Source organism: Thamnophis sirtalis, unplaced genomic scaffold, assembly GCF_051295495.1.
Source record: "Thamnophis sirtalis isolate CommonGarterSnake01/CBP01778 unplaced genomic scaffold, rThaSir2_p1.2 scaffold_1, whole genome shotgun sequence".
Taxonomy (NCBI): domain Eukaryota; kingdom Metazoa; phylum Chordata; class Lepidosauria; order Squamata; family Natricidae; genus Thamnophis; species Thamnophis sirtalis.
The window spans coordinates 180316695-180340859 of NW_028261381.1; the positions used below are offsets into that span (position 1 = coordinate 180316695).

At 40.5% G+C, this 24165-nt stretch overlaps 1 protein-coding gene across 1 annotated transcript; it reads left to right on the plus strand.

Annotated features, from left to right (window-relative positions):
* The first annotated feature begins 1088 nt into the window (after positions 1 to 1088).
* Positions 1089 to 10156, plus strand: LOC148049947 (vomeronasal type-2 receptor 26-like). Its single transcript, XM_087705693.1, has 6 exons — positions 1089 to 1189; positions 4261 to 4490; positions 5016 to 5872; positions 7721 to 7939; positions 8471 to 8600; positions 9252 to 10156. Exons 1-6 carry the CDS (start codon positions 1089 to 1091, stop codon positions 10154 to 10156), a joined length of 2442 nt encoding a protein of 813 aa, XP_087561819.1.
* The last annotated feature ends 14009 nt before the right edge of the window (positions 10157 to 24165 follow it).

Genomic DNA, 24165 nt, shown 5'->3' on the forward strand with positions numbered 1-24165 from the left:
TAAGGGCCACATGAAGGTTAATCTTCCAACCTCACCAAAGAATTCTCAGTGCATCTGGTTTATAAGATTGCGTGGATCTGTTCTCTATTGTAGGACAAGCATGGTATAAATCCTAAGGAGATGATTGTGGAAAGGACTTAACCACTTATCTAGGAACAGTTTGATCCAGTTGAACCCAAAGAAGTCGTCCTCGGGATGTAGATGTGACCTCCTGTGAACTACATCCATGCCCCTCTTTGGTATGCTGCTTTGTTGGATGCCACAGGTGCTCTAGCTGTTCCTATTTAACATCTACATGTTACCATAGAATGAGATATATCTGCATACAGATGATATACCCTGTTGTACATCTGTGTCCCAGGTGAACGAACAGGTGGTATGGATGTTCCTTCATGGTTCCACATTTTTCTATCTTACCAAGAAGTAGATTGTGGTCTACTTTATGAAATGCCTTACTGAAATTCATATTTCACTGGCCTTCATATATAGTGACTTTATCAAAGAATGAAATAAATCTAGATCAGGGATCCCCAACCTGTGGGCCATAGCTCACTATCAGATCGTGGCCTGTTGGCCACCAGGAAGTGTGAGTGGCAGGCTACTCCTTGCAGGAGGAATAAGGTGTGTTGCATATGCTAACCACCTTAAGTTGTTTCTAAAAATTATAATAGCAGATAATAATAAATAAATGAATAAAATGGAAACACATGCTACTTAAAAATACTGATAGTCAACCCAACCTAACACATTTTTAAAGATTTTTTTATTAAAATGAATAAAGTAAGAAATTGTACAGCTCTAAACTAACACCCACATCTTTAATATCAACGTTTATTTCAAAGTTGAAGCCTGCAAATAATAAAAATAAAAGACTAGATAATTGCTGCTAATTAATATATACTTTGTGCCTAGGTGTATAATTTTCTTTCCAATTATTTAAGACATAAGCCTCACCCTCATTTTATAATTTTGAAGAAATTGGATCAAATTCAAAAATAAAAAGAATAAATTTTAAAGAAGTTCCCAATCAGAGAATCTTGTGCCTCATTATATTTTCTCGACAATAGAAATTTGGCCTAACTAATAGAATGAAGCATTTGGGGGAAAAGATGAAAGCCAAGAGACTAGCCCTGGAGGCCAAGATGGAGAAGATCTCCACAGCCATCACTGACTTCTCTTTGGTGCTCAGGTGGGTCAGGAATAAGGTGATCCAAACACTGCAAAAGACCAGCATGCTAAAAGTAATGAACTTTGCTTCATTAAACCTGTCGGGAAATTTCCTGCCCATAAATGCCACAGTGAAACTGATGAGGGCCAGAAGACCCAGATAGGCAAGGACAGCATAAAACATTGAAGCTACCAAGGAGTAGAAATCCAATTTAGGAAATGGGGGAGAGGCTAACAACCATACAGCACAAAGAACTGCTTGGACCAGGGGACAGCCTAAGACAATGGAGTTGATCAGTGGTTTTCCTAAGAGTTTTCTTGTCTTGTTCCCTGGCTTGGTGGCCATGAAGGCCAAAACCACCACGACAGAAAATTATCTCTATGAAAACAAGGCTTGAACTCATGAAATTCTCCCAATCTTTCTCTATGCCTGGATTAGTAAACTATTGTTTCCTCCAAAATTCCCCTCTTGTCACCCCACCTATAAGCTCTCCGGGAGGGGCCAATCAGTAGCCACCTGTTCCTATTTCCTTCTGTGAGCCTTCTTCCAAAGCAGCTCCCTCCTCCTCTCAGCCCTACACATATGTATATCAGGGACAGCCTCCTTCTGTTCCTCCTCACTGCTCCCTGACTCAAATGCCACCTGGTGGCCAACAGGCCTCTCTAGTCCCTGCTCTGCCTCTGAACATCCCCCAGAGTCTTCCTCAGCCTCCAGGGAAGTCCCATAGTGTTCATCGCTGTCAGATTCCACCAAAAGCTCAGCCGGCCGCTGATAGGCCACAACAGGTTTGTGGGTTTCCAGTTCTAGGACTGCACCATCTATGGTACTGGGTAGAGTTGCGGTGCCACAAGCAGATCCTGTAAGAAATTTGGAGTCCTCCTGGACTCACAATTTCATCCTGAGGATCAAATGGCAGTTATGTCTAGATGGGCCCTTTCACAACATTCCAAGAGAGAAGATGCCTCTTGGTTGGACTATTGCAATGCACTCCATCTGGGCCGTCCCTTGAAGAGTATCCAGAAGCTAGTGCAAAAAGGTATTAGCGAGATCACTTATGTTTCTATAATATCTTATTATACCTTTGCTTGCTGAGCTTCATTGTGTGGCCTCATCACTCCTGATCTTCTGAAGGTCTTTCAAATCTGGTCATGCTTGCAGACTTGGGGAACCCAATAATTCTAATTCCTTTTAATAAATGTTGTATAAAGGTTTTAGGCAATGATTGTCTTCTTTATTTACACTTACACTTTATTTACACTTATTTACACTATTTACTGGACTGTTGCATGCTGCTCAGAATCATTTTGCATGAGATGAGTGGCCATATAAACTTGATCACTCAATCCATTCTTCTTTCCTTCTTTTGTGGATATAACTAAACCAGTTCTTCCATCTAAACACTGGGATGATTGCTCACTCTTTCTAGGGTACAGCTGACTGCCACCCTGCCCCATCAGCACCCATTCTATCTGAACATACTATGGCACAGGCCAAACTCCATCTTGTGTTCACTTTCAGATAGGTCAAAAAGTTTAGTGCACTTTGACTCTCAAGTCCATCTGCTCTGTGGATTAGCTGCAAGAGACACAAACATGTTTTTCCCATCTGATGTGCAAACCGCATCTATTGCTCAGTGGATAGGACAATGGATTTTCCTTGCAATTATCAGAAGAACAGTAATTTGTATTGTATCCCCTGTGGATTTTGACCCACAAAAAGGCTTTAGAAAATATGATGTGAGTTCTCCCAGTGGTGGAGGACTTTGCTTTGTCTTCCAAAGATCTAACTCCAGGGTTGAGTGAGATTCAGCTGGTCTTTGTCTCAAAGCCCAAACACAGGTAAGAGAAAGCATGATATTAGACTAGTTTATTAATTGATTACTCTCTCAGCCCTATACTTAAAATAGAATAAAATACAGCACATGGTCTAATTTCAGAATAAGATAGATAGGAGGACATAAAGTGATAAAATACAAATGTGTTAATTCAAAGAGACAACAGATAAAGTTGCTCTGAGGTAATCTGGGCAGTTTCAACTGTGTAAATCTGGTGAGATTTCTGATGCTCCTTGCAGTTCAGTTTCTGCAGAAACCTTCATTTCTGATCTAGGAGGGAAGGGGAGAAGAATGGCTGGGCTGCCTCTCCTGCTGCTGCTCTTCTGGCTTCTTCCCCCAATTGCTACTAAGGAGATTCAAACTGTATGTGCATCGCAAAAACATTTAAAGTTTCATGATCCATGGGAATTTTACAGGCCTGGTGATCTGAACATTGGGGGGAATTTGCCCCTGTTAACTTCTTTGCAGTTCATCAACACAGATTTTCAAAAGGACCCATTCCATCTAGGTAATCAAGTCACGTAAGTTTCACCTGAAGGGGAAAGATGGAGGTGATTGTTTTCTTTCCTTTGGATTCAGGGCCTTTTTAAAGAAATCCTTGTTCTGGGGATCTTCAGATCTTAGTCCTTGTCTCAATAAAGAGGCAAATTCAAGAAATACACTTAAATTTCTAACTCCCCTAAATTGTTCATGAGGAATACGAGAGGCAACATAAAGCTGAAGAGAGACAACACTACGAGACTCTAGCTGCCCTAGTGAAGAAGTTGATTTATAATATTAATTTGGAGCTAAAGTTATAGTAATAAAAAACTCTCAAAGAAATGTTCAATCTTATTCCAATGTGGGACATTGCCAAATAAAACCTCCTCAGTTTAGGAATCAGCAGTGGTCATGAATAATGGCCCTTAGTGAGTCTGTGTTGTGACCCTCACTGGAGTCTTTTGCTCAAACCTGAAGAAGCTGCTCCGAGAGAGGAAGAAAATGATTAGGGAAGAAGAGGAGCAACTGGGGAGGATTTCAGGCCAAATGAAGGAAGGAGGGAGAACAGAGGGGTGGTGGTGGTAAAATGATCTGGGAGAAGGGCAGCCAGGCCTTTCTCCTTATTCAGAAATCCCTCCAAGTTGAGTCAAGGAACATCCTTAAAAAAAGCCAAACAAATTAAATTTGTGACTTTCTGTTCCAAGGACACACAAGGAAGGCAATGCAAAATTCAACAGCATCCAAAATATAATGCTCTCCCATATATTTCCCACTACAGACTCACACCCCCAAACTACCAGTACTTCCTAGCCTTGGTGTTTTCTGTCATGGAGGTGAACAAGGATCTGGATCTCCTGCCCAACATCACCCTTGGCTTCCACATCTATGAGAATAGCAAAATTCACAGGGAGATTTCCTTACACAGCCTCTCCCTGCTCTCCACACGAGGCCGAATGCTTCCAGGTTATAAATGTGACAGGCAGGACACCCTTCTCTCCGTCATTGGGGGTGAGGGCCCCAAATCCTCAAGGCAGATGGCCTCCATCTTCAGCATCTTCAAGGTCCCACAGGTGAGTGGGGATTACAGTATGGAGTAGACAAGGATACAGAAGACAAGGATGAAAGCAAAGTTGTTGTTGGGGGGGGGGATATCAGTGGCATTTGCCTTAAATAATCTATCCAAATTTGAATTAATTTCTGGATTTTATATGTCAATATATATATATATATTTATATAACCACAAAGCCATATTGATATAATTCTGCAAGAGGAATTCATTCCTGACTTTCATAAATGTTTATCATCCCTCTGCACCTTTCAGTGCAATTTCTTCTCTGTATCAGATTTAGGATTTGTTCCTTTGACTTCTGATCTATCACAACCAGGAAAAAATAGATAACTGGTGGCTCTTCCTAAGAAGGGAGAAAGATGAAACCACCCACTCAAAGTGGATAAACTGTGACTGGTGGGGCAATGAACCATACAACGGGGACCCTTAAAATCAGCATTAAAATGTACTTTGTCTTTTCAAGAAGATTCTTATTTTCTCCAGCTTGGTGTTGGCTCTGAGGACACTCAGGGAGGCAGAAGAGTTTATCCGTCCTTCTTCCAGATTAATCCCAGGGAATTTCCTCAGTACGTGGGTATAGCCCAGCTGCTCCTGTATTTCCAGTGGAACTGGATTGGGCTAGTGGCCCCTGAAAATGACAGTGGAGAACATTTCATCTCCTCTCTGGTGCCAATGCTGAAGGAGAAGGAGATCTGCCTGGCCTTCACTGAAATTATGAAATCTGATTTTACTGCTGCTTCAGGGCTGAAATTACTTCAGATTTTAAACACGTGGTCTATAGGTGAAGTGATTGTTTTGTTTGCAGATTCCAATACTATTACAAATGTACAGGCAGTTTTTTTTGTTTATGAAAAACGAAGAAATGCATCATTTCTGAAAGTCTGGATCTTTACATCCGGTTGGAAACTTAATGTGCTGAACTCTCAACACTTATTGAAAATTATAAAGCCCTTCCATGGAGCTTTGCATTTTAGGGATCACACCAGGGATGTCTCAGAATTCAGCCGTTTTCTCCTGTCTTTAGACCCTTTGAACCCACAAGGGGACATTTTTCTCCCAAAGTGGTGGGAAAAGGTCTTTGGCTGCAAGATCTACAAACCAGGCAGGATCCCTCCAAAGGGGAGAAAACCATGTACAGGAAAGGAGGATATATGGAATCTGCCATCTTACGTGTTTGAAGCAAGCATGATAGGGGAAGGTTACAACATCTACAATGCCATTTATGCTGTGGCACACGTGTTACATGCCATGCATGGATCCAGAGGGCAACCAGCCATGATGAGGATTGGAAAGAGGATCTCAAATGTCCAGTCATGGCAGGTAATTTCTGTAAGGTTTTTTTGGCCCAGTCCATTCCTTGGACTGGATAAAGGTTTTTAATACAGGACACAGATGCTTAGAGAGGAAGCTCCCCATGTGTATTTCTTGAATTAAACAATTCTATGGCATCATATCACTGCATCAAATCTGCATTAAACCAGATTAAAACAGTAATTATTAACAAAAAGACAAATGAGGGGTCAACCTATATTCCAAAGAAACTGAGAGCAGTACAGGAAGTAACAAATGGAAGATTATCAAGAGTGATCCAATGTCCAGTCTGGAAATGTAATTTCTGCAATCATCATCATCACCATCATCATCATCATCATCATCATCATCATCATCATCATCATCATCATCATCTTTAAATAGGAAACTCACAATGTGTATTTCTTTCATTAAATATATGCATGACATCATATTACTGCATGAAACCAGATTGAAATAGTATTTAAGCAGAAAACAACAGTAAAGTGAATTAAACAAAATATTTTGTTGAGAGAGGCGGGGGGGAGAAGAGAAATAATCCAAGCCAGTTGCCCATGAGGTTCATGTAGAAAGACCTTCCTAAAAGTTCTTCAAAGGTCTTCAAGGGTTGTCTGAGTTTCATAAAGTGGTCAACCCAGGGAGGAAGCACCATCCAGGAGCAAGAGAGAACAAAGAGCAAGATAGCAATTTTGCCAGAGGCTTAAACAGTCCTAGTGGGCACATTTGCAGAACCACCTCAGTTTCCTTATGTATGTGCCCTTGATGACGATGATGATGTTATCCGTCATGCCTGACTTTTGGTGATTCTGTGGTCCAGATCGCTCGTCATTTTCCAATCTTGTACTACTTTTTAAAAAGATACTAAACTCAGTTGATTTTAACCTTGGTTTGTGTTTCTATGGCTTAGCATGCTGTGTGACCTTCCTCGTGTCTTTAGTTTGCAACGTGTTGTACTGAATAGCTTGTTGTGTCCAAGCAACCTTTGTCAAATTTACCACACAGAACTGGACTCCACCTAGTCTGAAATTCATCAGATGTTTTTTATTTCTGCCTCAAAGGCTAAAGAACGGATCTCTTTGGCCAGTGAAGCCACAAATTAGGGCAGGCAATGTGTGGAAAACAAATCCTTAGCAGAGTGAAGGGACTATTAGCAAAACAGAAATAAAGAAGGAATGTTTGCTAATTGGCATATTGAAAGGAACTTTTCCTTTTACAAAACTTTTACAAACGTACAAAAAAATAAAAAAAACCTTATTTCAACATTTAAAAAAGAAGAAAAAAATCAAGGAAACAAATCGATCCATTAATGGAAGAAAATGGCAAGAAGGAAATAAGCAAACACACAATTTGGCATCAAATGCTAAACCTTGGGTCTCTCCTGAACAAACTGGGGCAGGAAATTCCTTCACATGGCCCCACTTGGTCATATCTTGTTCCCACATTCTGCTTTCCTTGATTTTCAGCTAGAGAAAGTCACTGGGATTCTACACCGATGTGATAGAAATGATTTAATCGTTCCTAAAATGCATTACTCATTTTCAAGACTTTGGGCCAAAGTCAACATTTAAAAAGAGCCTAGTATCACAGAAGCAAGATCATACAAAGAATTTTGAATTTGACATATTTGTATGTAGACACCATTCTGATAAAAACTGCAGCTGAAGTAGCTGTAATACAAATGGCCAATTCAAAAGAGAAACTTTTGTAGGGGAAGTAGTTAAAAAATTGATGTTATTCTAGATTGCTCAGATCTTCAACAAGAAAACTCTTCTAGATTCTCAGATAGATACGAATCCCCTAATATGAGGGCCACCACACAATGATAGAAACCAGTTATTCCAATTTCTTTTCATTCAGCTTCTTCCCTATTTGAGGAAGGTCCGCTTCAACAACAGTGCTGGTGATGAAATCTCCTTCTCAGAAAGTGGACTGGGATCTGCTCGTTATGATCTTCTCAACTGGGTTCTTCTCCACAATCTATCTTTTGTCCACAGGAAAGTTGGACAGGTAGAACCTGAGGCTCCCCCAGGCCAGGATTTCAACATTAACTCTGATGCAATTGTCTGGACAAAAACGGTGAGCTGGAAGTTAAAATAAATGCAGCAAAGGAGTCATTCTCTTCTGGGGATTCAAAACATCTCCCTTACTGGAGAACAGGTTACTGAATCAAAACTTTGGCAACCATTTGATGACAAAACTACTTTGCATTTAACATATTTGAGGTCTGATTTGTGACAGATCCAAAAGATTTGAGATTAGGAAGAAATTCTACTTGATACTCAGGAAGCAGATGGAGCAGCCAATAGTGGTTTCCATGGACCATTCCCATTCAGTTGGATCTCCATCAGTGTTTGCTTCAGAAAAGCTATAGCTCAATTCATGACCCTTCAATTGCATGTCAAGCCCCAGTTACAATCTCCAGCATCCATTGGTGGTCTGGAATGGAATGGCCCTTAATCTCCCTGTGCCTTTTCCAGGTTTCTGCTAGAGCCCAGTTAACCATTTCTTTTGAAGACATTTTGATAATGGAAACAGAAATGTACAAATGAATCAGTGAAGCATGTTTGTTGCTTATACCATCTCAAGCATCTCCATATTCTCTTTCAGAAAGTGCCTTTTGGCCGGTGTGGCATGAAGAGGTGCCATGCAGGAGAGAAAAGGAGTGTTCCAGAGGGAGAGCAGGTCTGCTGCTATCGATGCGACCCATGTCCAGAAGCGACCATTTCTAATCAGACAGGTAGAACAAACTTTTAATGTAGATCTTCTAAGATCCAGGAAACCATTCAGTAGAAGCAAATATCAATTTTGTTGTTATTTTTCATAAATTGACATTCTTCAACATAATCATGTTTTTTCAGCAGAAATTCTGATTTCATGGATCTAAACTGTCCTGTCCACCTCCCACCCCAGGCCACCTGTGTCAGGGTTGTCCTGAGGTTGTCCTGAGGAGACAACCTGTCCTGCTCAGCAATTTAATGCAAGGTAGTTTGGGACACAATTCATGTGTTGAGGAGTCCTTGGTGCTCTTCATGTGTTACCTCCTTGACTTTCTACTCCTTCTCTTACAACCCATTGGGAAATCCCACTACAAATCTTTTCATGAAGGAGTGTGAGGTTCAAGCTCTATTATTTATTATCTAGAATATCATTGTTCAGTCCCAGGAAAATGATAGACATGTTGGGGAATGAGAAGTTATAGCCAGCTATATCTGTGTATTCTCCTCTGCAACAAAATCCTGAAAGTGTAATTGAAAACACAAAGCAGAGAATTTGAGCCAAAGAGGTTAAAACATCCTTGCCTCTAGCTAACCTGTCATCAGGGCCAATAGGAAATGTTGATTAACCCTTTTTGATCCATCATGAAATACAAAATGACTCTTGATTTCAGATGCAGCTCACTGTGACCCCTGTCCAGAAGACCAGTATCCCAACAAGGACAAGGACCACTGCATTGCCAAGATGCTCCACTTCCTCTCATATCAAGAGACTCTGGGATACATCTTAGTTTCTCTTGCTCTTTTTCTCTCTGTGACCACATCTGCAGTCCTGGTGGTTTTCCATAAACATCATGACACGCCAATTGTCAAGGCCAACAACCGAGATCTCACCTACATCCTCCTAGTCTCTCTCCTGCTCTGCTTCCTCTGCTCCTTCCTTTTCATTGGGCGACCTCGGATGCTCACCTGTCTCTTCCAACAAACAGCCTTTGCCATTCTGTTTTCCCTTGCAGTTTCCTCTGTCTTGGCAAAAACTGTCATAGTGGTTCTGGCCTTCATGGCCACCAAGCCAGAAAACAGGGCAAGGAAATTCTTAGGAAAACCACTGACCAACTCCATTGTATTGTGCTGTCCCCTGATCCAGACAATTCTTTGTGCTACCTGGCTGATAACCACTCCCCCATTTCCCAATAATGATTTCCACTCCGTGACTGGAGAGACCATCTTGGAATGTAATGAAGGCTCAGCTTTAATGTTTTACACTGTCCTGGCCTACCTGGGTTTTTTGGCCCTTGTGAGTTTCACTGTGGCCTTTCTGGCTAGGAACTTGCCTGACAGCTTTAACGAAGCCAAGTTCATTACTTTCAGAATGCTGGTCTTCTGCAGTGTTTGGATCACTTTCATCCCCACTTATCTGAGCACCAATGGGAAGTCCATGGTGGCCGTGGAGATCTTCTCCATCTTGGCATCTGGGGCTGGTCTCTTGGCTTGCATCTTTTCCCCTAAATGTTATATTATTCTACTGAGACCCGATCTAAATTGTAGAGAAAACATAATGAGATCCAAGAATCTCTGACTAATGTAGGTTTTGATAACTTTTATTTGATTTTTCGACTTTTTTATTTTATCAGCTTTCTTTAAAATATGAAATGTGGAATGGGCTTTTCCATGAAATAATCAGATGATGCAAACCATTACAAAGTATCTGTTAATCTGAAACAGCCACTTTACCTTTTATTTTATTTTTTTATTTCTTCTTCTGAGTCAATCCCCTTGAGTTGATCATCTTGGAAATAATCTGGATGTTAAAGATGTAAATATTCCTTTCCAAAATGATGGATTTATTTGAATCAAAAGTGTCTAAGAAAATTTGTTGGGGTGGATTTACTATCATTATTTTTAAGCACTTTTGTTTCCATAGATCACTGAAAGTTTTCTGAATTTCTTATTAATTTTTTCATTCAACTGATTAGTAGTTCTTTTAAAATAAATTATAGAATTCAAATAATCCACATTGTTTTTCTCTTTATTAATTGAAAAATACTTTATGAAGATATAAGATAGTAACAATAGTAGATATTAAACGTAGATATTAACAATATTTTTCTGTCCCTGCTAATTGTTACTACTTTTTATGGTTTATTGATGAAGAAGGAAGGACAAAGAGAAGAATGGAAGAAAGGAAAGAAGCATGGATGAGAATAAATGTTTTCTCAGAAGTCAAAATAAATGTTTTCTAGATTTGAAATACATACTTGTTGAATATATTTGCAAATTAATATATCAAATACCAAAACAGTTGTATTTGGCAGAGGAATTGAGCGAACCAATGGTGGAATTCAATTTTGTTATAGCAGTTCTGTGGGTGTGGCTTGGTGGGCATGGCTTGGTGGGTGTGGCAGGAGAAGGATACTGCAAAATCTCCATTTCCACCCAATTCCAGGGGAAGTATACTGTAAAATCCCCATTCCGTCCCCACTCCACTAACCTGCTTTCCACCTCCATTCTCCGGTGCAAGGCAACATAAGAAGACCCAGCCAATCAGCTGGGACTCAGATCATCTGGGACTTGGGAGACAGAGAATAGATGTGGGCAGGGCAAGCCAGAGGTGGTATTTGCTGGTTCTCCAAACTACTCAAATTTTGCACTACTTGTTTGCCAGAAGCGGTCAGAACTGGCTGAATACCACCTCTGAAGCAAACACTTGCCAGAGTGTTTCAGAACCTCCCATTTGCCACCTGGAACAGAAAGTCATGGATGGGGGAAACTGAGGGGAGCCTCCCAAAAGAACCTGAAAGAAGGAAGGGCAATTATTTTGTGCTGTACAGATTTAGTGGAAAGTATGGTGGCCTAAAGGAAGGGAAAGGTATGAAGAGCTATGCTGAGTTTAGCCGTATTTCCTATAAAAACAATAAAATTGAGAGCAAGGATTTTTTTTTTCCAGGGCAACCTGGTCTACCCAATTATGGGATGGAGTGTACTGCTTCCATTTTCATTTTTGTCTTTCAGCACCAATCCAGGATCTTTCTCAGGCAGTCAATTTTGGGACAAACCATTTTTGTGTTGAATTTATGTTTTACCAACAAAGATATAAAGGGAAACTAGTACAGATCTATTTCAAGCTATTTAGCTCTCATCAGCTAGCCGTACCCTTCTGGGATTAGAACCCGGGCTACTTGCATATTAGGTAGATGTATTAACCTCTAAGCTATGGGCTCTCCTCCCTTTGTCAGCTATACCAGGGGAAACATTAAATGTTTTTTGCCAGGGCAACCTGGTCTACTCAATTATGAGATGGAGCATATTGCTTCCATTTTTATTTTTGCCTTTCAGCCCCAATCCAGGAGCCTTCACAGACAGTTGCTTTCATGACAAACTATTTTTGTGTTGACTTTATGTTTCACTAACAAAGAAATAAACAGACACTAGTATAGATTGAGGGCAAGGCATTAAACACCAAATACATTCCAGAATAATTCTATTTTTAATAGCTTGTGGGACACAAGAATCAGATCTAGTTTCTCAGGCAAAGCTGACAGTGTCCTGGAAGGTGGGAAGCTCTATAAATATTTTAAATAAATAGACAAAACAAAATCTCCAGAGAACAGGGGCAGCAGCAGAAAAGGATCCAATTCTTGAGCAGGAGCTGAGAGTCAAGTACGAAACCCCGCCCTCCAATATCACACCACAAGGCAGTGTAACATCATGCAGGACCAAAGAGAGAAAGTCCTGAATGGACCAATCATCCACAGCTGCTTAGTTTTGCTAGGATTCAAACTGAGATTTTTCCTCTCCTTCCAACAGCCTTCAAGCACCTGGACAAAACATTGTCTGCATTGCTTTGTCAGTCAATGCTTGTAGAACTGAACATCATCAACCTACAATTGACTTCTGAGCTGGAGCTGAGAAGGCCTCACTGAGCCACCTAAAGAATCAGCAGTTTGGGCTCAATCTCTCCCTTCCAAGCAACACTGACTGGAACCATCTTCAGAGAAAGGAAAGAAGCACATAACAAACACATTGCACCCATTCTTATTATCCCCGTCAGTCAAGGGTTTACCATGGGTGATGGAATCCTTCCTACACCAGCTGACAATACTGGAGACATATAGTCCTGAGGGTGGAGCTTCATTCTCCAAGCTTGTGGGTTGGTTCCCAGATGTATCATTCCACTGAAGATGTGATGATGTTACTTAGCCTGGTAAAGAAACATTCGTAAACCAACCCACAAACTCAGAGAACAAATCTGCACCCTCGGCCTACACTCATCCTCAGTTCTAAGTTGCTTCTCTCCTTGATTAGTTTCCACCCATTGCTTCTTGTTCTACACTCAGGTGCCTTGGAGAATACTTTGACTACCTCTTCTTTGTGGCAACTCCTGAGATATTGGAACACTACTATCATGTCTCCCCTAGTCCTTCTTTTTATTAAACTAGACATACCAAGTTCCTGCAACCATTCTTCATACGTTTTAGTCTGCAATCCCCTAATCATCTTTGTTGCTCTTCTCTGCACTCTTTTTAGAGTCTCCACATCTTTTCTACATCGTGGCGACCAAAACTGAATGCAGTATTCCACGTGTGGACTTACCAAGGAATTATAAAATGGTATTAACACTTCATGTGATCTTGATTCTATCCCTCTGTTTATGCAGCCTAGAACTGTGTTGGCTTTTTTGACAACTGCTGCACCCTGCTGGCTCATATTTAAAAGATTGTCCACTAGGACTCCAATATCTCTTTCACAGTTACTACTATTGAGCAAGATACCATCTATACTGTACTTGTGCATTTTGTTTTTCTTGCCTAAATGTAGGACTTTACTCTTTTCACCATTAAATTTCATTTTATTAGATAGGGCCCAATTTTCAAGTTTGTCCAGATCCTTCTGTATCTTAAGCCTCACTTCTGGAGTGTCGGCTATTCCTGCCAGCTTGGTGTCATCTGCAAATTTGATGAGTTCCCCATTTATTCCCTCTTCCAAATCATTGATGAAGATGTTGAAGAGTACTGGGCCCGAAACAGAGCCTTGGGGTACTCCACTGCATACTTCCCTCCATGAAGATGCAGTTCCCTTGAGGACTACACATTGAGTGCGGTTGGTCAGCCAGTTACGAATCCATCTGGTGGTGATGCTGTCTAACCCACATTCTTCTACTTTATATAGTAGTAGGTTATTGTCTACCTTATCAAATGCCTTACTGAAGTCCAAGTAAACTATATCGACGGCATTCCTCTGGTCCACTAATTTTGTTACATCATCAAAGAATGCAGTAAGATTAGTCTGGCATAATCTGTTTTTGACAAACCCATGTTGGCTTACTTTGTTTGTTTCTAGGTGTTCGCTAATTTGTTGCTTGATTATTTTTTCCAGAATCTTTCCTGGTATTGAAGTCAGGCTGATAGGTCTGTAGTTTCCTGGATCTATTTTTTTTCCTTTTTTGAAGATGGGAACCACATCAGCTCTTTTCCAGTCCTCTGGTAGTTCCAGGATCTCTGAAAGATATAATTCAGTCGTTCTGAGATATTGTCTGCCAGTTCCTTCAGAACCCTGGGTATAATCCATCTGGTCCTGGTGATTTGAATTTGTCTGGGGTAGACAGGTGCTCACTTACCATTTTCTTCCCTATTTCAATTTGTGTTCCTAATCTGATTTTTGTGGTGCTGTTTTTGATAGGTTGGACTGTTTTATCCCTTTGTGTAAAGACAGATGCAAAACATGAGTTAAATAGTTCTGCTGCTTGTCACCTTCTTGCCTTCTTTAAAGATTAACCTTTAAAATTGGATAGTATTGAGTGCTAATGAGGCCTAGTGGCACAAGGAAATCAGTTGTATTCTAGTAAGTTTGAGCAATCATACCAAAATTTATATGAAACAACTCTTTTACTTATATTTGTTAGGGGGTGAAATTAAAAATTGATTTCTCCAATAGAAGTAGGTAGGTAGGAAGATCTCTAAAGATGTTATGATAATTTAACAGAAAGAATAAGAGAGTTGGAAGGGACCTTGTAGGTCATCTAGTCCAACCTCCTGTCCATTTAAACTATTTGGAGCCAGAAAATGTGTTCTACTATGTTTTGCAGTCCAAACAATGTTCTGAAGGTTTTGTCCTAGTGCCTGAATGTTGTTGGATATAAAGAAACTCTCATATTTAATCCTAGCAAAAACCAGAACAAAGGTTTAGGTTTAGGTTTATTAGGTTTATTAGCATTTGTAGGCCGCCCTTTTCCCTGAGGGGACTCAGGGCGGCTCACACAAAACCAGGAAGGGGGGGATACAACATTAAGATAACAACATATAATAAAATAATAGACAACATACATTCATCATTCGGGCGGACCCTGTGGATGCTTCCCCCCCCCCCATATTGGGACATAGTGTCAGGCCTGTAGTCATGTTCCTTTTAGGATCTTTGGCCTGTCACACTTTCTATTATTTCACTATGCTGTTTCATTAGTGTAGTAATTGGGAGGAGGGAATAGAAAGGAGTAGAATTATGGAATGTGTTGTTGTCATTCCTTTCTAGAAGCCCAAGGTCATCTTTTGTCTCCGCACCTCTGCATCTGACTGGAACCAGCTGGGTGGATATGCCAGCGTGGCCGAAGAAAATTGGCCCATATGATGGATTTATGGGTGTGGGGATAAGATCATGAACTTTCAACTGGGTTGAATCCCAGGAAGTTTTCAGAATTGGGATTCCCAAAGATGTGCCAAAATGTCTGTCTTATTAAATTGGAACTTTAAGGATATCTCTGCCTTGGACTCTGATTTAATTCTGCATGATATTTGGAATACTGACACATAGCCAGTTTTAAAATAAAGAAAGAGCTGGTTTCAAATAGGAGTAAAGATTATGAAATGTTGATAAAGACATCACATAATAAGGTGAAGTAAATACCTTGAGGTGACACTAACAAATGCCCACCCATTCCAAAATAAATTTGTCCCTGTTTGAAATGAAATGAAAATAGACTTACTGAGAAGGAATAAATTTGTGATTATCTTTTTTGAGTAGAATTTCTTTAATTATGATGAAGGTTTTACCAAAGATGTTGTTTTTATTCTAGACACTACCAATCGTTGAAATAATGTCAAATGGCTAAAGGTTCGAGTAACCACATTTAGAACCATGTTTTGATCCTTGTTGTTTCATCTGATTGAAAGACTGAGTGGCCCTCAAAATGCAGCTCAGGAAACTTTATTTGGAAAAGAAATAATGGTGAGACCAAACTAATGAAATTAGAGTCAGATAATATCTTTTAACCACCTTAACGTAAACTCAAGTCAAAAGAACTGGAATAAGAATAATGTTCTTGTTACAGACTCACATACCTACAGTGTAAGAAAATATTTCATAAGGGCAGGGAAGTTTAGTGGACTTGTAAAAAATAATTTGAAACTGCTAACCATAAACGTGACCACCAGATCCATGGAGTGCCGGTAGAAACCATGAGAGCCCTGCTGTCAGATCTGCCATCAAATCGATTCAGTCCTGCTTCTCTTTGCATTGATGTCATCCTGCTATAAAGTCCGGGGAGGGGGAATGGGAGGATAGGGAAAGGGGGGGTGACAGGAACCAGAGGTGCCATCCAGAAACAACGGTTGAAAGATCCAAGGCGACAAGCCTGGGAATGGAATGTGGATCGCCCATCAAAAGAGGTGTCAAAATGTGGAACTGTTACCAAAACACCTAATTTGAAACTTATTGGGCATCACCAGGATGACTGTGGGAGGGAGGGAGGACATGGGAGGAGGGAAAATTACTGTGACTAAGAGAGAAATTCTCAGATCGGGCTTTTCCATGCTGTAACCACTTGGCTTCAGTAAAAGTATATGTTTCATTGTAAGTGGAATTGAGGGTCTTTCTTTCCTGAACACCCAAGCTGTGCAGGTCTGACATTAAACCATGTCTGCAATAGCAGTCCACTTTTGGTCACAATTGAAGAGTGTAAAAGTACGCTGGTCCTGCTTTTCTCATGCGGGCCCTATCAGAGGTGGTATTCAGCAGGTTCTGACCAGTTCTGGAGAACTAGTAGAAGAAATTTTGTACAGTTTGGAGAACCGGTAGATACCACCTATGACTGGCCCTGCCCCCATCTGTTCTCTGCCTTCCAAGTCCCATCTGATAGGAGGAAATGGGGATTTTGCAGTATCCATCCCCTGACATGATGCCAACCAAGCCATGCTCATAGAATCAGTAGTAAAAAATAATGAATGCCACCACTGGACCCTATACTGTAAAATAGCTTCCATTGAGATCTCCCATGTTCCCCAATCTATTTGCAGAAGAATTTCTATGAAATGTATTTGGTCTCAATTTTATTGGTACTAAAGTTATTTTTCTAGTGAATTGTGGACTGTTTTGAATTGCAAATGAACAAAGGAAGATTAGCAAAAACTAATCTCCACCAGCCCCATTCAGTTTACTTTTCCTTTCTTTAGACCTCCATTATTTCAACAAATCCAAATAATTCCCTTTCCTTCTTTCAGGTTCTTTGGGGGGGGAGGAAGTCATCAACTCCCTCTAAGCAAATGTCCTTCATGACATTGGCTTTTTCATCAAAGTTCATTCCTCACCAAATATTATCAACAATGTTTCTACAAATATTTGCACATCTCATAATTCTTCCAGCCATTTTTCAATCTTTATGCTTCTCTCATGGTACACAAATTCATCCACCTACCCTTAGCATGATTTTTTCTAGGCAGACATTGGGAATAGATCGGTTCTCTCTGATAAGGGTTTCTTATAAATCCTTCTATTTGAAGGTCATTGGTGCTCTCTGAGCTTGGTTATTTTCTTCCAGACATTTCATTACCTAAACTAGATAACATCATCAGTGCTAGCTCATCAACCTTAACACTGATGATGTTACCTAGTTTGGATAACAAAATGTCTCCATGAAATCAACCATGGTCAGAGAGCACAAAGGACCACACATACAAATATTGTCCTTGATTGGGCACTCCATTTCTCTATCAGACATGATTATCTTGGTGTTTGATATATTGGTTTTCAAATACATAAAACAAGTCTGTATATGTCAAATCTCTGGAATATTGGTGGAAATGATTTGAGTCCTGAGATAACGTATTATGATATTCATATAGAAGTACACAGACAATTGCCTTCTCAAATAGCAAATGTCTAAGCATTTTCTGTACTTTTATCTTTAAGTTGTTAAACAACAAAAGAACAACATATAATCTTGTCTTTTATACTATTTTATAATGAACATCATGATTTATTCTATTTATTCTTCTTTATTATGATTTTCTTTATTAATAAAGTTTCTTTCCCTAATATGTTAATAGAGAATAAAACTCTACAACCTCTAATAATCAATGAAATGAAATAGTAAGAAAGGAACTCAGCAAAATATCAGGGATGCACACAAACAATCATGTTTAAAAACACTGACAGTAAAGACAATATGAGAATATTTAAAAAAAAACCTCGTGATTAAAATAAATAAAAAATGGGCATTCTAGAAATTAATAACCACATTTTTAATATTAAAGTTTCTTAAGCTGATCGTGAGACATCTTTGGAAAAAAATGGTATTTAAGTAAAATGAAAGGCAAGATGATTGTTGCTGATTAACAGATTCATTGTCATCCGAAATAACATCAGGTATAAACATTTCCAAAAGTAAACATAAAGTTCCCAGGCCCATATAAATCAGAGATTTTTGTGCCTCATTATATTCTCTCGACAATTCAGATTGGGTCTCAGTAGGATAATGTAGCATTTGGGGAAAAAGATGCAAGCCAAGAGACCAGCCCCAGAGGCCAAGATGGAGAAGATCTCCACAGCCACCATGGACTTCCCTTTGGTGCTCAGGTAGGTGGGGAGGAAGGAGATCCAAACACTGCAAAAGACCAACATACTAAAAGTAATGAACTTCGCTTCGTTAAAGCTGTTGGGCAGTTTCCTAGCCAGAAAGGCTACCATGAAACTCACAAGGGCAAGGAAACCCAGGTAGGCAAGGACAGTATAAAACATCCAAGCTGAGCCTTCATTACATTCCAAGATGGCCTCTCCTACCAAGGAGTGGAAGTCCATGTAGGGATATGGGTCAGATCTTACCAGCCATGTGGCACAAAGAACTGCTTGGATTAAGGGACAGCCTAAGACAATGGAGTTGGTCAGTGGTTTTCCTAAGAGTTTCCTTGCCTTGTTCCCTGGCTTAGTGGCCATGAAGGCCAAAACCACCATGACAGTTTTTGCCAACACAGAGGAAACTGCAAGAGAAAAGAGAATGGCAAAGGTAATTTGCCGCAAGAGACAGGTAAATTTTCCAGGTTGACCAATGAAGAGGAAGGAGCAGAGGAAGCAGAGCAGGAGAGAAACCAGGAGGATGTAGGTGAGATTTCGGTTGTTGGCCTTAACTATCGGTGTCTCATTATGTTTACGGAAAATCATCAGTACTGCAGATGTGATCAGAGAAAGGAAAAGAGCTAGAGAAGTCAAAGTGTATCCAAGGGTCTCTTGATAGCTGAGGAAGTGGATCTTCTTGGCAATGCAGTGGTCCTTCTCCTTGTTGGGATATTGGTCTTCTGGGCAAGTGTCACAGAGGGCTGCATCTGAAATTAAGAATTCTGCTTAAGGATTTCAGCTTCATCTGTCATGAGCATTAACCCTCCCCAAGGATTGACATGACTGACCCCTTTTTGCTCTGGCCGAACTACAAATGATGCTGCTAGTGATACAGTGCAGTTCATGGTGCTTCAAAAAGGAAAAATCAACCTTCATTCAGGATTATCCTGGGGAAAGGTAAGCCTTAGAGTAGGGTCTCTACCCTGGTGCTTCTTGACCTCTCAGTGGCCTTCGATACCATCGACCATGGTATCCTTCTGCGATGATTGGGAGAGGTGGGAGTGGGAGGCACCATTTTACGGTGGTTCTCCTCTTACCTCTCGGATAGGTTGTTTGGAGGACAGAGGTCGACCCCTAGGCCCCTAAAGTATGGGGTGCCTCAGGGTTCGGTCCTGTCCCCCCTCCTATTTAACATCTACATGAAGCCGCTGGGTGAGATCATTCACCTGCATGGGATCAAATACCACCAATATGCGGACGATACCCAGTTGTATCTGTCCGCCCCGTGCCAACTCAGCGAAGTGGTAGAAGTGATGTCCCAGTGCCTGGAGGCTGGATGGGATTAAACAACCTGGCACTCAATCGAGACAAGACCGAGTGGCTATTGATGCTGCCCTCCAAGGATGGCCCAGATATTCCACCTTTCAGCTTGGGGGGGTGAAACTCTTCACCCCTCAGAAAGTGTCCGCAACTTGGGTGTTCTCCTGGATTTGCAGCTGATGTTAGAACACCACCTGTCGGCTGCGACAGGTGGGCTTTTGCCCAGATTCGCCTGCTGCACCAGTTGCGGCCCTACCTGGACCGGGAGGCACTTCAAATGGTGACTCATGCTCTCGTCACCTCTAGGCTTGATTACTGCAATGCGCTTTACAATGGGCTGCCCCTGAAGAGTTTTCGGAGACTACAATTGGTCCAGAATGCGGCCGCGCGAGCGATATCGGGTATACCTAGATACACCCGTGTAACACCTAACCTCTGCGAGCTGCACTGGCTTCCCATCGGTCTCTGAATGTGCTTCAAGGTGCTGGTTATTACCTTTAAAGCCCTATATGGCTTGGGACCTGGATATCTGCAGGACCGCCTCCTGCCACATACCTCCCAACAACCCATAAGATCTCACAGGCTGGGCCTCCTTCGGGTACTGTCAACCGGGCAATGCCGGTTGGCGACTACTCGGGGTAGGGCTTTTTCTGTAGCTGCTCCAGCCCTTTGAAATTATCTACTCGCAGAGATCCGGACCCTTCCCACTCTCTCGGCCTTCCAGAAAGCCATTAAAACCTGGCTGTTCCGGCAGGCCTGGGGCTGTTGACCCTAAAATACGGTCCAGCCTCTTTAGAATGGAGTGTATGGTGTGTTGTTTTTAAATCTATCTTTTCTTTTTCTCTGTATTTTATTTTTGATTTTATTTTTTTGTATTGTAAGCCGCCTGGAGTCCTACGGGATTGGGCGGCATATAAATGTTATTAAACTAAACTAAACTAAACTAAACTAAACTAAACTAAACTAAACTAAACTAAACTAAACTAAACTAAACTAAACTAAACTAAACTAAACTAAACTAAATTAAACTAAACTAAACTAAACTAAACTAAACTGTTCAGTTCCAGCTGGCATGGTCAGTGTTTGTGACAAAGAAAAGGCCATCTCCAGTCACTGCTAACTTGTTATTGATGTGGCTTTCTGTGTGAGAGAGATTATACACTTTCCTTTTCCACTATAAACTGGAACCCCAGTACAATAGAGGAATCTGCCAGCAATCCAGTATTTTGTGTACACGTTGTTTGTTGGTTCCCCCTGATTCTTTTGAATATGGCCAGCCTGAGGTTAAATACACCATCAGTCATGAGTCCCTTCACACCCACAAGAGATCTAAGTCCAGACCATCTTGAGTTCCACTGAATTTGTATTTAACTTCCTGAATTTCCTGATTTCCTCATGATTGACAGGCTCAGCTTCTCTGCTTTCTACTTCAAATCTGCTCATTCAGCCTTTTTATTTCAGGGAAGGATTAATCTTTATTAAGGGTTAATATTTATTATTGTATATTATATTCCTCCCCTCTCGTATAAGGTGACTCTTGGCAGCTAGCAGTCATAGATGGATCTCCTCATTCTCTGACGTGTGTATCAATTCTGTTGGAGATGGAAAATGCTGACAAAAGAAGGACACTTTAAATAATGAGTGCTAAAGCTTGACTCGCATAAGCCACTCTTTCACAGAACTGGCAAAAGGGTTTCCTGATGGGATGTGACAGTTGATAAGGCTGGAAGGGGACCCATACACTGTACTCTAAAACTATCCTGCATCACATTATTAAGGAGCAGAAAAATAGCCTGACAGGGCAGGACAGCTCAATCCATAAACTGACTGAAAAGTATGAATACCCTAACGTAGTTTATTCCCAACAAAAATCACAAAATTAACATCTTTATCTACTCAGTGACTTCCTAGATCCTGGAAGATCTGCATTTGAAAAGTGTTCTACCTGTCTGATTTGAGATGGTTCCTTCTGGACAAGGGGCACATTGGTAGCAGCAAACTGGCTCACCCTCTGGAACTCTTTTCCTCTCTCCTGCCTGGCACCTCTTCTTGCCACATCTGGCCAAGGGTACCTTCTAAAAGAAAAAAGAGAGAGAGAGACTGGAGATAGTGTTATTTCATCATGTGATTGCAGGGGTTCTCCAATGGTCATTATTTTGAAAACCAGACATAAGTAGCATTCATTTAGTGCTGTCATAACTTGAAATCTCACCTGGCAAAGGGCATCTTCTAGCAGGTTTCCAACAGTTCTTCTGATTCCCACCCATTATTTGACATTTTACAAATTAGACCTAAAATGTGTTAACCTCAAATGCAGATAATTCACCAAAGCCAAGAGTATTTTTGGATTCAATAGACCTGTTTTCACTTTAGAAGGATGTTTGGCATCCCCAGGCCAGGAAAAAGTGATTCCCTTCCTGAATTTACCACATTTTCTTCCAACTCACCTTTGAGGCCCAGATGATCGCATCAGGGTTAATGGAGAAATCCTGGCCTGGGGCAGCTCTGGGATTCTTGTGCCCAACTTTCACAGGTACTAAAATTTTATTGGGGTGGACAACCCAGTTGACGATATCATAACGAGCAGTTCTCAGTCCATTTTGTGAGAAGGAGACTTCATCTCCGGCACTGTTGTTGAAGTGGACATTCCTCAAATTGTCAAGTATCTGAAACAAAAAAAAAAAGATCTTCTGAAATTGGAGCAATTAGCTGAAAGGCAGAAAAGAGACATCATGGCTTCTAAGATTTTGTGGTGGCCATCATCATAGAAAACAGGTATATATTTAAAAAACAAGAGTTGGTCCCTTGGTTGAGATATGAGCAATCAGGAGTAACATCAAATATTTGACTCTTTTGATATAACAATACAAGATTCTCTTTATAATTGGACATTTATATTTTGGCTTCCACAAGTTTTAACCAAAGTTAGAATTAGTTGCATACAAAAAAGTTAAGCCCACATTTTAAATTTTTATTGTGTGGTTTTCCTCATGTGATATTTGGCTGTACAGTATATTTTTAAATGTACATGTAGTGGCTTCTATATAAGTCACTTTGCATTTTGTTGAATGGTTAAATAATTTATATTAGAAGAGTGCATAATTCTGCTGACTTCCTCTAGTATTCTCTAGGAAGTTTCTCCTTAATTCCAGGTTGATTCTCTCCTTGATTAGTTTCCATCCATTGTTTCTTCTCCTGCCCTCTGGTGCTTTGGAAAATAAATTGATCCCCTCCTCTTTGTAGAGAAATTTCCTGAGAGTGAGAAGAATTAGTTACTGGAATGACTTGCTTCCAGAGGTTGTGGGTTTCTCCGACCCTGAAGAAAAGATTGGAAAGCCATTTGTCTGGAATAGAATGGGGTCCTCTGCTTGAGCAGGGGAATGGACTAGAAGACCAATCTTGTGAGGTCATATAGGATCCTAACTCACAGAAACATAAAAGAAGGTGAAAATTAACTTAGCTGAGTATCTTTTTGCAGGTTGGATTCAGATTAAATAATGCCCATTAAGACCTCAACTGTCCTGGAGGCATCTGGAACATATGCACCAAATTATCCTCTTGTTCCAGGCTGAGATTTCCTCCCTGGTCACCCCATGAATCTCAGGGAACCTTCAGAACCATATATGAAGATATTTCCTATACTGTTGATATGTATAACTGGTTTAGGTTACTTCTATTTTGCTCTATCAACAAAACATTATAATTAATTCATAGGTTTTTTTTAATGCTGTTTCAATTTGTTCTGAGATGCAGTGATATAGAGACAACATAGAGATAGTTCATCAGTGATTCAAGAAATATACATGAGAAGCAACTTCCTCTCTTTTGATTTGTGGACTGGATAAAATATCATAGAGATTACCTGCCATGGCTGAACATTTGAGATCCTCTTTCCAAGCTTCAGCATGGCTGGTCGTCCTCCTGGTCCATAAATTGCATGCAATGCATGTGCCACAGCATAAATGGCATTGTAGATGTTGTAACTTTCACCTGTCATGCTCATTTCAAAAATGAAATCTGGAATATCCTGTAAATTCTCGTTTCCTGTACATTGTTGTTTCCCTTTTGGAGGGACCTTGCCTGGTTTGGGGATATGGCAGTCAAAGAGTGTTTCCCACCAATTCAGGAGAAAGCTGGCCCCTTTTTTTATCAACTTGTATAAAGACAGGAGGAAGCGGCTGAATTCTGAGACATCGCCAGTCTGGTCCTTAAACTGCAAAGCCCCATGCAAATTCTTTAAACCTTGAGAAGGATCCCCAATCAGAATAAATTTCCAGTGAGAGGTTAGGATCCAAACATTTTGAAGTGGTATCTTTTCATTCTTTACACAAAGATTCAGAACTGTCAAAAAACTTGCAATATCAGTGGAGTCTCCAAACAGAAGAATCACTTCAGCTTTAAACAAAATTTTGACCATTAATTGTTTTCTTAAAGCAATAATGTCAT

Coding starts and splice junctions, on each gene's coding strand:
- LOC148049947 (XM_087705693.1), top strand. CDS start 1,089: ATGAAGCATTTGGGGGAAAAGATGAAAGCCAAGAGACTAGCCCTGGAG. Junction 5,873..7,720: donor CAAATGTCCAGTCATGGCAG/GTAATTTCTGTA, acceptor CTTTTCATTCAG/CTTCTTCCCTATTTGAGGAA. Junction 8,601..9,251: donor GACCATTTCTAATCAGACAG/GTAGAACAAACT, acceptor TCTTGATTTCAG/ATGCAGCTCACTGTGACCCC.